Source organism: Acomys russatus, chromosome 15, assembly GCF_903995435.1.
Source record: "Acomys russatus chromosome 15, mAcoRus1.1, whole genome shotgun sequence".
In the NCBI taxonomy this organism is placed as follows: domain Eukaryota; kingdom Metazoa; phylum Chordata; class Mammalia; order Rodentia; family Muridae; genus Acomys; species Acomys russatus.
The window spans coordinates 55499825-55513704 of record NC_067151.1 but is presented as its reverse complement, the minus strand read 5'-3'; the positions used below and the strand labels follow the sequence as shown (position 1 = coordinate 55513704).

The 13880-nt window shown below is 43.0% G+C and overlaps 1 protein-coding gene across 1 annotated transcript in view; it reads right to left on the bottom strand.

The window, feature by feature from the left end:
- Map9 (microtubule associated protein 9) overlaps positions 1 to 9127 on the bottom strand; it is a 31354-nt gene extending 22227 nt beyond the window's left edge. The window contains exons 1-3 of the mRNA XM_051157347.1: positions 8986 to 9127; positions 8160 to 8244; positions 4380 to 4703 (exon numbers count right to left, since the gene is read on the bottom strand). Of these exons, the coding sequence (XP_051013304.1) occupies positions 4380 to 4703; positions 8160 to 8244; positions 8986 to 9060 (484 nt within the window). The 5' untranslated portion in view covers positions 9061 to 9127. The remainder of the gene's footprint in view (positions 1 to 4379; positions 4704 to 8159; positions 8245 to 8985) is intronic.
- Between the last annotated feature and the right edge of the window lie 4753 nt (positions 9128 to 13880).

Below are 13880 nucleotides of genomic sequence, written 5' to 3'. Positions count from 1 at the left end.
CTGGCCGATGCTCACCCCAACATTTAAGAAACAGCTGAGGTTACTGTCACTACTCTCCTGTGTATCAAAGCATCACTATACTCAAAGATGCCACATGATACGAACTGGTCTCACTTACTGAATTGCCGTCATGCACTCTGCTAGCTCTTATCTGCTTGGTTCTGGGCACCGCTGCCCTGATGCGAGCAGTAAACCACATCTTTGTTCTCTGCAAAGACTTTGGGGCTCCTGCTCCTCCAACCCTAAAGTGACTAAAGCTCAAAGGCCAGTGAACAAGGTCCAAGGTGCTCCTGTCCTGTTGCTGGCCACCTGTGCTGCCTGCTTCCTGGCACTTCCAATTTGGATCTTATGTTCTGGGGACACTGTGGCCACAGCTGTTTCTCAGGCAGGCACAGACAGACCCCGAACAACCACACCTGTTTCAAGGCACATCTCCATGCCCAAAACATTTCCCAGATTCTCTTCTGGCATGTGTGTGTATGGCTTTCAAGCCTCAGCTTCAGTTAAATATTGGATAATAGCTGCAAGAAGATAATAAGTCAATTTTTTACTGTGCCAAGAAGCTGTGGAGGTATTTTTCTTTGTGTGGTGTTAATGGCTCTTATCATGAGAGCTACTCTCTGGTTCACAGTACAGCACTGACTGTGGCACAGTGTTGAGCTAATCTCTAGAACACGTTTGCCCTGCAGAACGGATACCTTATACTGTTGAATTAGAAACCCCAGTGGTCCGCTCCCTCCTGTCCCAAGCATCTCCCACTCTACCTTCACTTTCTATGAGTCACCCCTTTAGGTGCTTCCCTTATAGCTCTGACACTTAGTTGTCACCACAAGCCCCCAGTATTACCTAACCTTGGGGTACGGTGTGGCCCGTTTTTGTGAAGTGGGCATACTTCAAAGACATGTCTTGGAAGAAAGAATCTCAGCTGAGAACCTGGCCTGTAGGCAACTGTGGGGGCATTTCCTGATTACTGTGCAAACACCCAGTTCACTGGGGATGGTGCCACTCTCAGGCAAGTACTCCAGGGTTCTATAGGAAAGCAGGCTGAGCAAGCCATGGGGATCAAGCCAGTACTAGGCACTCCTCCACGGCCTCTGCTTTAGATTCTGCCTACAGGTTCTTGAACGAGGATCCCGCCCTGGCTGCCTGTGATTATGGACTCTACCCAGGAAGATTAATAAGCCCTTTCCTCCCTGTGCTGGTGTGAATTGGCACTGCTCCCATAGACTCATGTTTGAACGCTGAGGGAGTGGCACTAGGAGGTGTGGCCTTGTTGGAGGAAGTGTGTCCCTGTGGGTAGGACTTTAGGTTTCAGATGCTCAAGCCAGGCCCAGTCTCTCTCTCTCTCCTTCTCCCCCCCCCCCCCCCCTCTTCCTGCTGCCTGCTGAGCTGGATGTCGAACCCTTGGCTCCTTCTCCAGCACCGTGTCTGTCTGTGTGCCTCCATACTTCTTGCCGTGACTATAATGGATTAAAGCTCTGAACCTGTAAGCCAGCCACAATGAAATGTTTTTCTTTGTAAGAGCTGCCTTGGTCATGGTGTCTCTTCCCAGCAATAGAACACTGACTAAGGCACCTCCCAACTCCTCTCAAGTTAGGGTGTTAATCACAGCAACTGAAACAAACTGAAACAAGAGTGGAACCAAAGTGAGAAGATACTAGAAGATTCCTAAAGTACACAGCACAGACCTGACAAATACTCAGCGCTCAGTGACCACTAACGGTGGGCCTAAGGATTTCTTCCAGTTGTATTCACTGCCTTATCAATTACTACTGGAATTCCTGGGGGAAGCTTCTTCTTAACACCATCTATGTTTTTGTAGCTTAATAAGTATGTCATGATCTACCTTTCTCACTACCATCACCTGTACTTTTGTATCACAGACACCCGCCAACACACAACACACTTTCTTCCTATTTTTCTTCCTCCTCAAGAAACCATTCTTGATGTTTTAGGTAACTCAGACATCTACTTTCCACCATTCTTACTATAGCTTTTATATATGTTCCATTCTAAGTTAAAGTTGGTCAACTGGTAAGTTGTTTTAATATTATACTCTTGCTTATCATCAGCTTGTAGCATGAGATAACCCAATGTGTTTTTAATACACATAGTGATAGATGATAGATAGATAAATAGATAGCTAGAACAACTTGCTCATGAGCAGATGCTAAATATTAATATTTCATTTATTCCAGTACTTTTCTGAGTACTTCAAATGCAGAAAATTATTTAACTGTTGATTTTACTCCTGAGTACTGAACCAAGTGGTGTTTAAACTAACATCTCTATGATGAGGACAAGGTTGAATTATGCCCAAGGTAAAACCTCCAGTAAACTGTAGACTTGAAACGGACGCAGAAATACCTTAACTATAGTTTGCCTGATAAGCAGAAACGACATGCCCACAAGGCCTTTGCAACAGTGCTACAATGACAATCCCTGTGACAGCTGTTCTGCCTAGTCAGAGCCCAGGTACGGTTGTCTGAACAAGATGTGAACAAAAGCAGAGAAAAGTCTCAGTGGAATACTGTGGGGTAACCAGGGTGGAGCCAGGGCTTCCTGCAGGCTAGGCTGGACTCTACCACTGACCTCTGCCTCAGAAGTGTTAGGGACATCTCACACTACAAGTATCAAGTTCCAAACACTGCAGGAAAGAAGACATCCAAGACTTTAGAGTACTGCTAAAGCCAGGATGTGCATTCCTTGTTCATGAATGAATCAGGCATGGACTCATCCATTCATTCAGTTCCTTCCTGAATCCTCTGTGCCAGGCACTTTCTAGGGCATTACCCTCAACTTTTATTCTTCAAACTGAAAAACCTGACAACTTTAGTATATTTTATGCCTCAATTCCACATCCAGAAATACTTTCAAATTCTTAGGAAGAAAAGTAGGTTCTTCTCATTCGAAATGCTTTGTTTCAACCCAAACGTGATCATCTATCTACCTTTGAAACACTGACTGCGCCTTACCTATGCGAGCATTTAGAATGCTGCTGCCACCTTGTGGTTAGATCATAGTATTGTCTTACTCATCTTCTCCTTTACTGCTGCTTCCCACTCACTTTTTCCAGTAGTTAAGACAAGGTCTTAGTTTTAATTGGCACCCATGAAGCACAGGCTAGCCTCAAACTCACGGAAATCCTCCTGCCTCACCCTCTAAGCGCTATGACTTCATGTCTTCACTAACACACCAGGCTCTAGCATAACTGTAAAATGCATTAGCTAGGTATTGTTTGGCACCTACAGTTAACTGGTAATTGTACACATCCAGCTGTTTTAGACTAAATGTTGTTGCTATATTCACATTTCTTTTTTGTGTACCTTATCTTTTTTTAAAATTTGTTTCTCTAGTCAGTTCCCTTTACATATGATGGGCAAACACTTTACCCTTATGCTGTATCCTCGGTTCTCATAGCTCTTTAATAACTAAGTTGAACTATGTTTCTTTCTACCTGAGATTCCCTCACTACACTTGGAAAACTCAGGCTAGAAGTTAATTCAAGAGCAGGGCAGATGGCTCAGTGGGTAAGAGCACTGACTGCTCCTCCAGGGGACCCGGGTTATTCCTAGCATCCACATTGCAGCTCGCAACCGTCTTCCAAGCTCCGACACCCTCCCACAGACATACATGCGGGCAAAACACCACAATGCACATAAAATAAAACTAGATAAAATTTTTAAAAAGGAAGCTAATTCAACTTCCTTAAGCTGACTGCCTGCGTTTGATGGCATCCTCTAGTTACTTCAAAAGACTTTTAAACAACGCTGCAGGACAGGAAAAGCAGGTTCGTCCTCCTACTCAGGAAGCTGGAGCTGCTGGCCCTCCTTTGTCTGACTCACACGTAACTAATATGTGGCAACACTTTTGTATCAGTGTCTTGGACACTTTTCTAGGGGGGGTCTCTGCTTTACTTTCTCCTTTTAAAGTTCCTAGGATTGACAGCGTGGGAAAGGTTTTCTCAAGGAGAGACTGGAAGCATCATTAACTAACAATGACAAAATATTGGTATATAAGTGTTTCCATGCTTCCTGGGCCTGACCTTGAACCCAGGGCCTTGCGTATGCTAGTTGCCTGTCTTCCACCTCACTCACCCTGAGTCTTGCCAATGACTGGAGGGGATTAGAACAGACTCACTGCAGCTCACTCCCCGGAAACAGAATTGAAGCGGATGCTTCAGGTGTTTGGGAGCCACAGCTGCGGGTGACCACAGCTGCACCGACTTCTCGAATAGTCAATGGCCATTCGCAGCTGCAGTTACTATGTTATGGCTGGGAAATTGGAAAGTTTTATATATATATATGTGTGTGTGTGTGTGTGTGTGTGTATAAAAGCTGCCATACAAGGGCATTTTGTGACAAATGATGCCAAGTTACCTGAGGATGTACTTCTGTTGACGGGGAGAATCCTGGGTTTAGGCTTTACTGTAATGATTGCTTTTCCAGCTTCCGGATCATCATTTTGAGATCTGCAAAAGGAGATTCCAATCGTATCTTCATGACCATCTGGTGAGATGTCGTCACTGTTCCGAATGACAGGTCCCTGCTCATCTTTGGAGATATCACTGTTTACTTTCTTGGTTTTCAGAAAAGATAGTCTTGGAGAATTCTTTTCCTCATCATCAGATATATGAAAATCGTTCATCTTTTTTCTAGCTAGACTTTCATCTGTTGAGGTATCTGAAAATTCACCTAAAGAAACTGAAATATGAACAAGAAAAGGTGTTTTCGACAGTGTGTTTTAAACATTCAAAGGTTATGTTTCATTTCTTTGAAAAGCAAGACTATCTTTGTGAACAGAAATGACTAGAAATAAACCAATAACCCCAAACTAGTCCAAAGTTACTTTGTAGACCTTGAAATCAGCTAATCTAGGTGGGCCTTGTGGGCATTTATGAAATAAAAGTTGGAGTTCTACCAACTTGTTCAACATTTGTATCAAGTGCCCTCAGAACCATGTTTATTGGAGTATATGTCCCTGAGAGGTTGGTCAGTGTAAGCCCACCCCAAAATACTACCATCTAATAGAAAGCGCCAATTAACAAGGCAGGCATGACTTAACGGCTACTCAGAATACATTTCCAGAAAACATGTATCCTGTGAATGTTACAAAATAGCGCATTTAATTTCAAATTTAGAACTCTATATGCTTCTATCTGCAGCCTGAAGCATTACGTTTTGCTCACTAAAAAGAAACCAAGCTAATGTATAGATGCAAAGAGTCTATTTTTTTCAAAATTGCCCATCCGAGGGTCTGACTGGGAATGACCCCTGTAGGTTGTTACTTTGACACTTGGCCCCCAGTTGGTGACACTGTAGTGGGAGGGGGTATCCTGTGGAGGAAGTAATGACAGCACTAAGGGCTTTGGGAATACATAGCCCTGAGCCACTTCTGGTTTGTTCTCTGCTTCCTGTCTGCTGTTGATGTTATCTGTCAGGTCCCAGGCCCTGCTCCATGTGCTTGCAACTTTCTGCCACACTGTCCCCACCATGATGGACGGGTGCCTCTCTGAAACCAGAAGCCCCAAATAAAACTTTCTTGCGCAAATCACTTTGGTATGGTGTTTTATCACAGCAACAAAAAAGTAACTAACGCAGACGTTGGAACAGGATGGGGTGTTGCTGTTAGAAACCTGATCACACTCTTCTTTGGAGGAATGTGGAAGACCCTGGAACTGCGGATTGGAATAGAGCTAAACGCCGCAAGGAGACTTTAAATGACTGATGTTCTGAGAGTAACGGGGACCGTGGAGGTACAGCTCAAGAAGTTTTAGGAGGAAGCAAAGATTTTAACAGAATCTGGGATAGAGGCCATTCCTGTGGTATCTTGCTGAAGAATCGGGAAGCCTTCTGCTCTTGTCATAAAGACCTTGCCTGAGGATACGTGTGGCCCCGCCCACAGTGGATAGTGTAATCCCTGGGTCGACAGTCCTGGCAGTATGAGAACGCAAGATGAGCAAGCTAACACTAACACTTAGCAGTGTTCCTTCACGGTGTCTGTTTCGGTTCCCAGCTCCTGGTTGACTTCCTGCACAGACATACCTCAATGATAGACTGCTATGGGAAAATGTAAGCCATAGAAACCCTTTCGTCACCAAGCTGGGGTTGGCTAGTGTTTTATTATGGCAATAGAACGCAAACAGCACACTAAACTAAACAGCAATGGGCTCATTCCTTCGGTAGAGAAAACTTGAAGACGTTGTCCCATTGACTCGGTGGCATGATTGTTACTGACTTTGCTTCTGTAGGTCTACAAGAAAAATGAAGGGACGGGCAGAAAGAAAGCAGCCTCGAGAGAAGACAACACTGGGAAGTTTAGTACTTCAGCCTAGCCTGTGCTGACAGACAGCAGATTTGGAACAAAGGGAAAGGTGCCCTCAGGGCCAGCCCCCTTCTGGCTAAGCAGCTAAGTTTCTAATTGTGGTAGAGCAGCAGGAATTTCCTGCCACTAGAAAGGAACTTGAGTTAGAAAAAGGTGTGATTCAAAAGAGTCAGGCCTCTTCTCAAGCTGCGGCTGGACTTGGCAGTGTCAGCCACTTGGTACTGACTTTGGAGACAGGACACATGAAATGGTGAGGAGTTCGTAGATTCTCCTCCTATGGGCTCTAGAGAGGTTTCTAAGCCAGGAAGCTATAATATAGAAGTCTCTGTGGGGGGCCTCAGAGAGCTCAAAAGGCCATTGTGCGAAAGGATCAAAGTGAGCTTTGGGGCTATGGTGGGGACCCTAAGATGATAGAGACGCCGAACCCTGAGATACTGGCCAAAGAGTGTTACATGTGAGCTTAAGACCAGCCCCAGTGACAGATGTATGCTGCAGGCAGAAAAGCTTGAGGAACACAGCCAACTAGAGTCCCTGGACACGGAGCTACTTAGGGCTTTGCCCAGCTAAGTTTCTTCGCTTTCGGAATGATTATATATATATCCTGCCCCATCATATGTTGGAAGCATGTAATTTGCTTTTGGATTTTTCAGGAGGTTACATTTAATTGATTGCCCTGAGTTTCAAAAGAGATTTGGACTTTTAAAAAGTGCTGAAAAGTGTGTGTGTGTGTTTGTGTGTGTGTGTGTTGTGGTAGCCGGGTGTGGTAGTATAGGCCTTTAATCCCAGCACTCGGGAGGCAGAGGCAGGCAGATCTCTGTGAGTTCAAGGCCAGTCTGGACAATAAAGCAATTCCAGGTTAGCCAGGGCTATTTCAAAAACCTAAAAAAACAAACAAACTAACAACAACAACAACAACAACAAAAAACAAAAACAACAACAACAAAAACCAAACAAAAACAAAAACAAACAAAACACCAAACCAAACCAAACCAAACCAAAAAAAAAAAAAAACAAAAAAAAAAAACAGTGCTGAAAATGTTGAAGTCTCTGGGCAGTTTTAAAGTTGGACTAAATGCGTTTTGCATTGGCCATGAAGCAGTGGTCTGAAAGAGAACATTTTCCACAAGCTTAGGAACCGGAATACTTGTTTGCCGGTTAATGGTACTCTTTGGCGAGGAGGTACTGGCCTGTTCAAAGAAATGCATCACTGGGGCAGGCCTTGAGAGTCCATAGCCTTGGCACAATTCCAGTTCGCTGTCTGTCCGTGGGTATCTGCTGTTGAAGGTATCTCTCACCTTTCTGCCCCTGCCACTGTGCCTTCGATGTCCTGCCAGGTCCTTTCTCGGGATGGACTGCCATCCCTTTGAAACTGTAAACTGGCATAACTTGTTTTCTGTAAGTCACTTTTGGTCATGATGTTTTACGGCAGCAACAGAAAAGTCATTACTCTATGCACTATTAAAGCCCCAGGTCTGGTCTGCATGGAGCATTACAAAATTACTACCTAAGCACCAAGGTTTAACCCTGTGAGCTCTGGCTACCGTCCAGATGGAGAATTCTCAAAGTTGAACTTAAACACGACACTACCTTCCAATATAGCTTATGCCTAAGGCTTTATTTTCGTGTAGACCTGGTAACGGATTTATATATATTTTTTTTTAATTCATATTCAGAAATGAGCAAAGATAATTCATAAGCTTCTCAAAAAGTAAGGGTGTCTTCATAACTCGCTCTGAAACTAGTGACTTCATAGACACTGTTTTATCATGAGGGTTAGGGGATAGGAGAAGGTAGGAAAACGCAGGAAACCGCTTCTGGTAGATTCTCTTACGTACCGATCTCGTCACTGTCAAAGTCATCCGAGTATTCATAACTCCTCTGCCTGGCTGATCGGGCTGTAATTGCCCTGATCAGCTCATCCTGAAATGAGATGAGTTCATATCAATTCCCACTGAAGCAGAGATGTGCCCTACTTAGAATCTGTCCACAAGTAATACTGGATTAGTCCACTTTCACACTTCAGCCTCATTCGCCTACATTTTCTCTAAGACTACTTGGGGCCCAGTACCCAAGTCATCCGACTCACTGCAGAACTGGAGCCATCTCCTAGTGAGATTTGTAGCTAAACAGGAAGCGACTACTCGTATCAGGTGACAATCTGAGCTAAGTGGTAATAAGTGATAGGGGCATCAATTTAGACCGGATTTGTTAGAAACTGACATGTTGTTATGGACTAGTACGTTTTGGGGAGGTCAGGGCTTGGGTTTGACAAGCAAGACTGGAACATAACCTCCCACTGAGGCACACCCTCAGTGTTAAGCAGATTGCGGAGGTAAACATAACCAGCACTGCAAATGCGGAAGAAGAGTTGGAAAGTGTAGCTGACCCAACAGTAGGTCCTCATGATGCTGACAATGGAAAACCCAAGTGTAGACAAGGACAGACTCTGAAGTCGCTCTTTTACTTTCAACTTTGGAAGCCAGTATAGAAGGCAGGGTAGCCACAGAGGGGTATTTTAATTCAGGAGCCCGAAGCTGACCCATCGCCCACAACACAGTGAAAGGGAAGCAAGACCTCCTCCCGCATCACGCTGGACCTCCTAAGAATCAACAAGTGCTGAGTCCCAGCATAACCAAAACCAACTGCTTTGTTGTATCTTACCTGAAAAGAAGTTCTCTTCGTAGCTTTAGGGCTCTTGGTATATGCCAAAGTTGTGCTGAAGATTTCATCCGACATAGTGTGTGCAGCCTTTTCCTCTACTTTTACACAATAGTTAATAAATAGTTGAAATAATTCCTCCAACCTATGAACATATATAATATGTTCACCTAAAAATGTAAACAGGATTTTTTAAAAAGATATAACATTTTCTCAACAAATTTGTTTTCACAAAAAGAAAATACATAAAGATACTATTATAATGACAAACATAAATTTTACCTTTTCATTATTGCGCCCACACACACACACACACACACACACACACACACACAGCACTGCAGGTGCTGGCATGACTTACTTCAAGATGCAACCAAGAGGACTGTCAGTGTCAAGGTTCCCTCCCCCGCGCTGCCCCGGAAAATGGCTTGCATAAACCCTATTCAAAACAACGCTTAACCTCAAACAGCAGCGACATTTCTCCAAGTCATTACTTAGCTCTCTGTCACACACAAAGAGGTCTCCACACCAAGCTGCATGACACCGTGCTGCCTTAAAGTCTCTGTGTCTCCCACGCGACATAGGAGACCCATTCGGATAGCGGGCCGCCGCCCTGAGTGCCCGGGGCTGGCCAGGTGGCCTCCGCGTCCCCCGCTCCGCGCAGCTCCTGGCCCAGCACGCGCCAGGCCGGCACACACCCAGCACGTTCCCCTCGGCTCCTCCGTGTACCGTGGCCCGAGCCTCCTGCGCCCACCCCTCGCCCCGTGCACCCGGGACCCTGTGACCACCTGAGAACCCAGCGGCTATGCTTGAGCAGCGACGTCGCCCCCGGCCCCGGCCTGGCAGTCTATGAAACCAGGTACCGGAATAAGCAGGAGGCGGGGCAAAAGATGGAGGCGGAAGGCGGTTGCTAGGCAACAGCGTCCCAGGGAGGAAGTGACTTCTTACCGCCTGGTCTCTTGGGTACCCAACACCGCCTTTCCGCCTGCGTCGTTGGGACAACCGCACAGACCAAGGAAGTGACATCACCGGTGTACCGGTGTTTGATCGGAGTGTGTGCAGTGGCTGTTGCCTAGGAGACTGAACAGGCCCTCTGGCGTCAAGTCTCACAAACCTAGCTCGATTGCTCATGCTCACTTTTGGTCCTTGTTTATATGCAGGTATTGCGTAGCCAAAAGACAAAGCTTCGTTTTGTTAGTTAGTCCTGGCAGTATCAGCGGACCCGACAGAATAACGTAGAAGTGTCGTTTGCAAACTGTGTGTTCGATTCTTGACGTTTGCAAATTAAGGTATCTATGTTTTGATAAGAAACTAATAATTACAATAATGACTTCCTTGGTGGGTTGCTGTGAATACTGAATGCAATAGGTAGCAAAATATTGGGAAATAACTAGAGTTGCATTCAGTTAATATTACATATGAGAGTTTCTTGCAACTAATGCAGTTCCTTGTAGACGGAGACACAAAAGTATCCCGTGTACATATAGCCAAGAGCCTGTCTCACATCGGTGATGGAAAATTTCCCCTTTCTACATTTAGCAGCCTTGGTAAAAATCAATCAGTAAATAAAGCCGAGTAGGTTTGAGGACAATGTACTGCTGAAAGAATCAATATCGTTATCATTTAATTATCATCAATAATATTATTACACAAAACACTTAAAATTTTTGTTACACAGATTTCAGCTATGTTTAACTTGAAAAAATTTTGTAAAAATTAATTCATTAACTAGTAACTAAACTAGTTGTTTCCATAGCTCCACAATATTTTACTTAGTAATTACTTCTAAAGAAATAACACTGAAGTAGATTTAATAAATGAGCCTGTAGCAGGGTGTGGTGTCACAAGCCTTTAACGCCAGCACTTGGGAGACAGAGGCAGGCAGAGATGTGAGTTTGAGGCCTAGAACTGACAAGATAACACAGAGAAACCCTCTCTCGAAAAGCTAAAAATAAATAAATAAATTTAAACATAGAAATTAAGCAGAAATTTTAGATGAACATAAAAATAAATGTGAATTTAGTGAGAAAATATTTCTAAATAAATACTTGCAAAGATCTTTTTTAAAAGCTCAGTTTATGTTTTTTGACTTGTTCTTGTTTGGTAGAGTTGCTTTCCTTAATTGTGTTGTCTTAACATTTTTTAAGTCAATGTCTGCATAAGGAAAAGATTGCCTAGTTTCACTAGTTACCATTGGCTGTTCTAACCTATATTTTATTAACAGATCTGATTCTGTTAAAGCCCTTGTGCTGCCATCAAACAGATACCCAGAGTTTCCTCATATGAGAAGAACTAAGTTTTAGATAATGTATAAAGGCTGTATCTGTTTGGTATCCATTTGGCAGATATAAGTTTAATTTAGTCATGACTTATGGAAATAAAATTACATCAACCCCAATGATGTGGGTCAGCAGTGCTGAGTGCTGAGTGCTCTTTCAGAGATCCCTAGTTTGGTTCCCAGCACCCACATGAGGCAGTCCACAACCACCTGTAACTCCAATTACAGGGGATCTAACAGCGCATTTGGGCCTCCACTGACAGCCCCACAAAAGTGGAATGCATTTGGGCACGCTCACACACACACACACACACGCACACACACACGCACATGCACACGCACACGCACACACACAAAAAAAAAATCTTTAAAATCTCCAAAATTGTCATTGAAGAGGGCTCTTGAAAAATGATTTTATTTTCCTACAGGATGCATTTGACTTTGTTTCAAATTCTTAATTAATGGTAATAATTAGTAGATGGCATAGTTATGCTTTAGAAAGCTACAGAAAACAAAAACAGTTCATCTAAAATGGCTAACTCCTCCATAGGACCTAATGCATAATGTCTTTTCACTGTTGTCACATTGTAAGCTATGGAATTTTTAGTGCTGTGTCAATATTTTCAAGTAGCTTCACTATATGTTAACAGTAATGTTTTATGACATCAGAATTGTTGATTACAGACCAATAATTGTTGAGAGAATGAGTTCATAAATAACTGAATAACATATTTATGGAAAAGTAATTTTAAAGCACTGCAAAAACTCACAGATAACCCAATTGAAAAAAAGAAGCTATGCAGTGCACGCACACACAAAATCTCAGTAGCTTTATGGTTTTCTTTAAATTTTATGTTACCCCTTCATGTGTCTGTTGAGTTTAAAACCCCTTCATATTTAAGCTTAATGTCCATTTGTTTGTTATACTCACATAAACAACATAATCTGAGTCATATTTTGAGAGTCCAAATAGAGAACAGCGAGTACCTGGCTACCAATAGGGCTGTAAGGCTGCACAACCACACAGTGGGAATCTGTTCAGATGATTGTTCCCCACATGCGTGAAATCAGAAGCTCTAAAGAGAATACTTTCTGGCAGATTACAGTTGTTACACATGAGAGTGTGAATTGAATACTAAGCTTGGAAAAGAAGACTAGACCAGAAGTCTAGTATATATTGCCACCTGACCGTGTTTTGAGTTACTGAGCATAGGCGCCGCCTTCAGATAATGCTCAAGATAATATGCCCACAGTGTTTATTTAACTTGTCCTGCCTGTTGGGCTTGGTAGGCATGATGTAGGGTAAGAATATCTCTTTTCACATCACAAAGAAATTGAGAACTGACTTTTCTTCAAGAGTTCCTTATCCTTGAACGGCAGGAAGCTATTTGTGTTTTTGTGGCTTGTGGTGCAGGTTAGAGGACAGATAAAAGTTAAAAAGGAACAAGGGTCTGTGCTTACAGTCATGGGCACTGGTTAGTGTGCTGTAAGACACGAGTCCCATGGCTGCTGAGGGATGAAGGCTGAGTTCAGGTACCAGGACACTGGCAGTTGTAGGATTGTGGGGCAAGTGCACTGTGGCAAGGGAGCGACTCACAAAAGTGGACAGCAGTCTCCAGGAAAGCCATCCAGCTATAGTAAACTGTAGTGACTTAAGTGTAATTTTTCACATGAAAGGGAAAACTTAACAATACTATTTTGAAAGAAATGTCAATACTATCAGAATCAAAATGGAGTCACTTTTGTCATCCTTAAACTTCAAAACAAAGGTCCATGAATTTCTCATGTTTGCAAACCTGCATTATTTTTTGGTAAGATGCCGACCCAGTGTTTTATCTCTTTGCTGGTCTCCTAGAGCAGATAGCATCTATATTCATCCGGTCTGGGTATAGCTCCTCAAGTGCCACCCTTTCTCCAATTGCTTCATGTCCTTCTGTTCTGTGCACCTTCCCCTTATGTCAGATTTAGTTGTAAGACAGAAAGCAGTGGCTGCTATTGTGCATCTCTCTATATTTTTTAAATTTTCTGCATTAAAAATTTTTTTAATTAAACATTTTTATTTTTACATACACATTTATGTTATTATACATATATACAATAGACTACTTATAACAAGAAGAACCATGACACAATCTGGAATTATGTAAATGTTACATTCTTGGTGTTTTGGCTATTTGTATTTGACAGCCTTGAAGAAAATATCTTTCCTATCTTGGTGAGTAAATTTTCCACATTTTAAAGAGTATAAGCATTTTGTGGAAATAAAAACCAGTTTTGCAGCAAGCCTAAGAAAATGCAATATGGAAAAAAATTAAAAGACCAATATTTTCAGTATGTTCAAGGTATTCCCAGAATCCAAGTGGAGGTCCCTGGTATAAAATTATTCACTCGGTACATCTTGGATGCCAGTCTCTGTTTATCACTGCTCTGACTTGAGAATGTAATTGCCACACCACCTGCAGTAGATTCTGTGTGACAAGTTCCACAGGCTGAGGCATTAACTTCAAAATAAGGATGTCTCCTGGAACCGGCAGTGGAACTCGTGGCCGGAGAAAAAATATTGAGCTGTAATTCTCATGGCAATTCATTAATTCTGTTCCTCTTCCTATTCACAAGATGT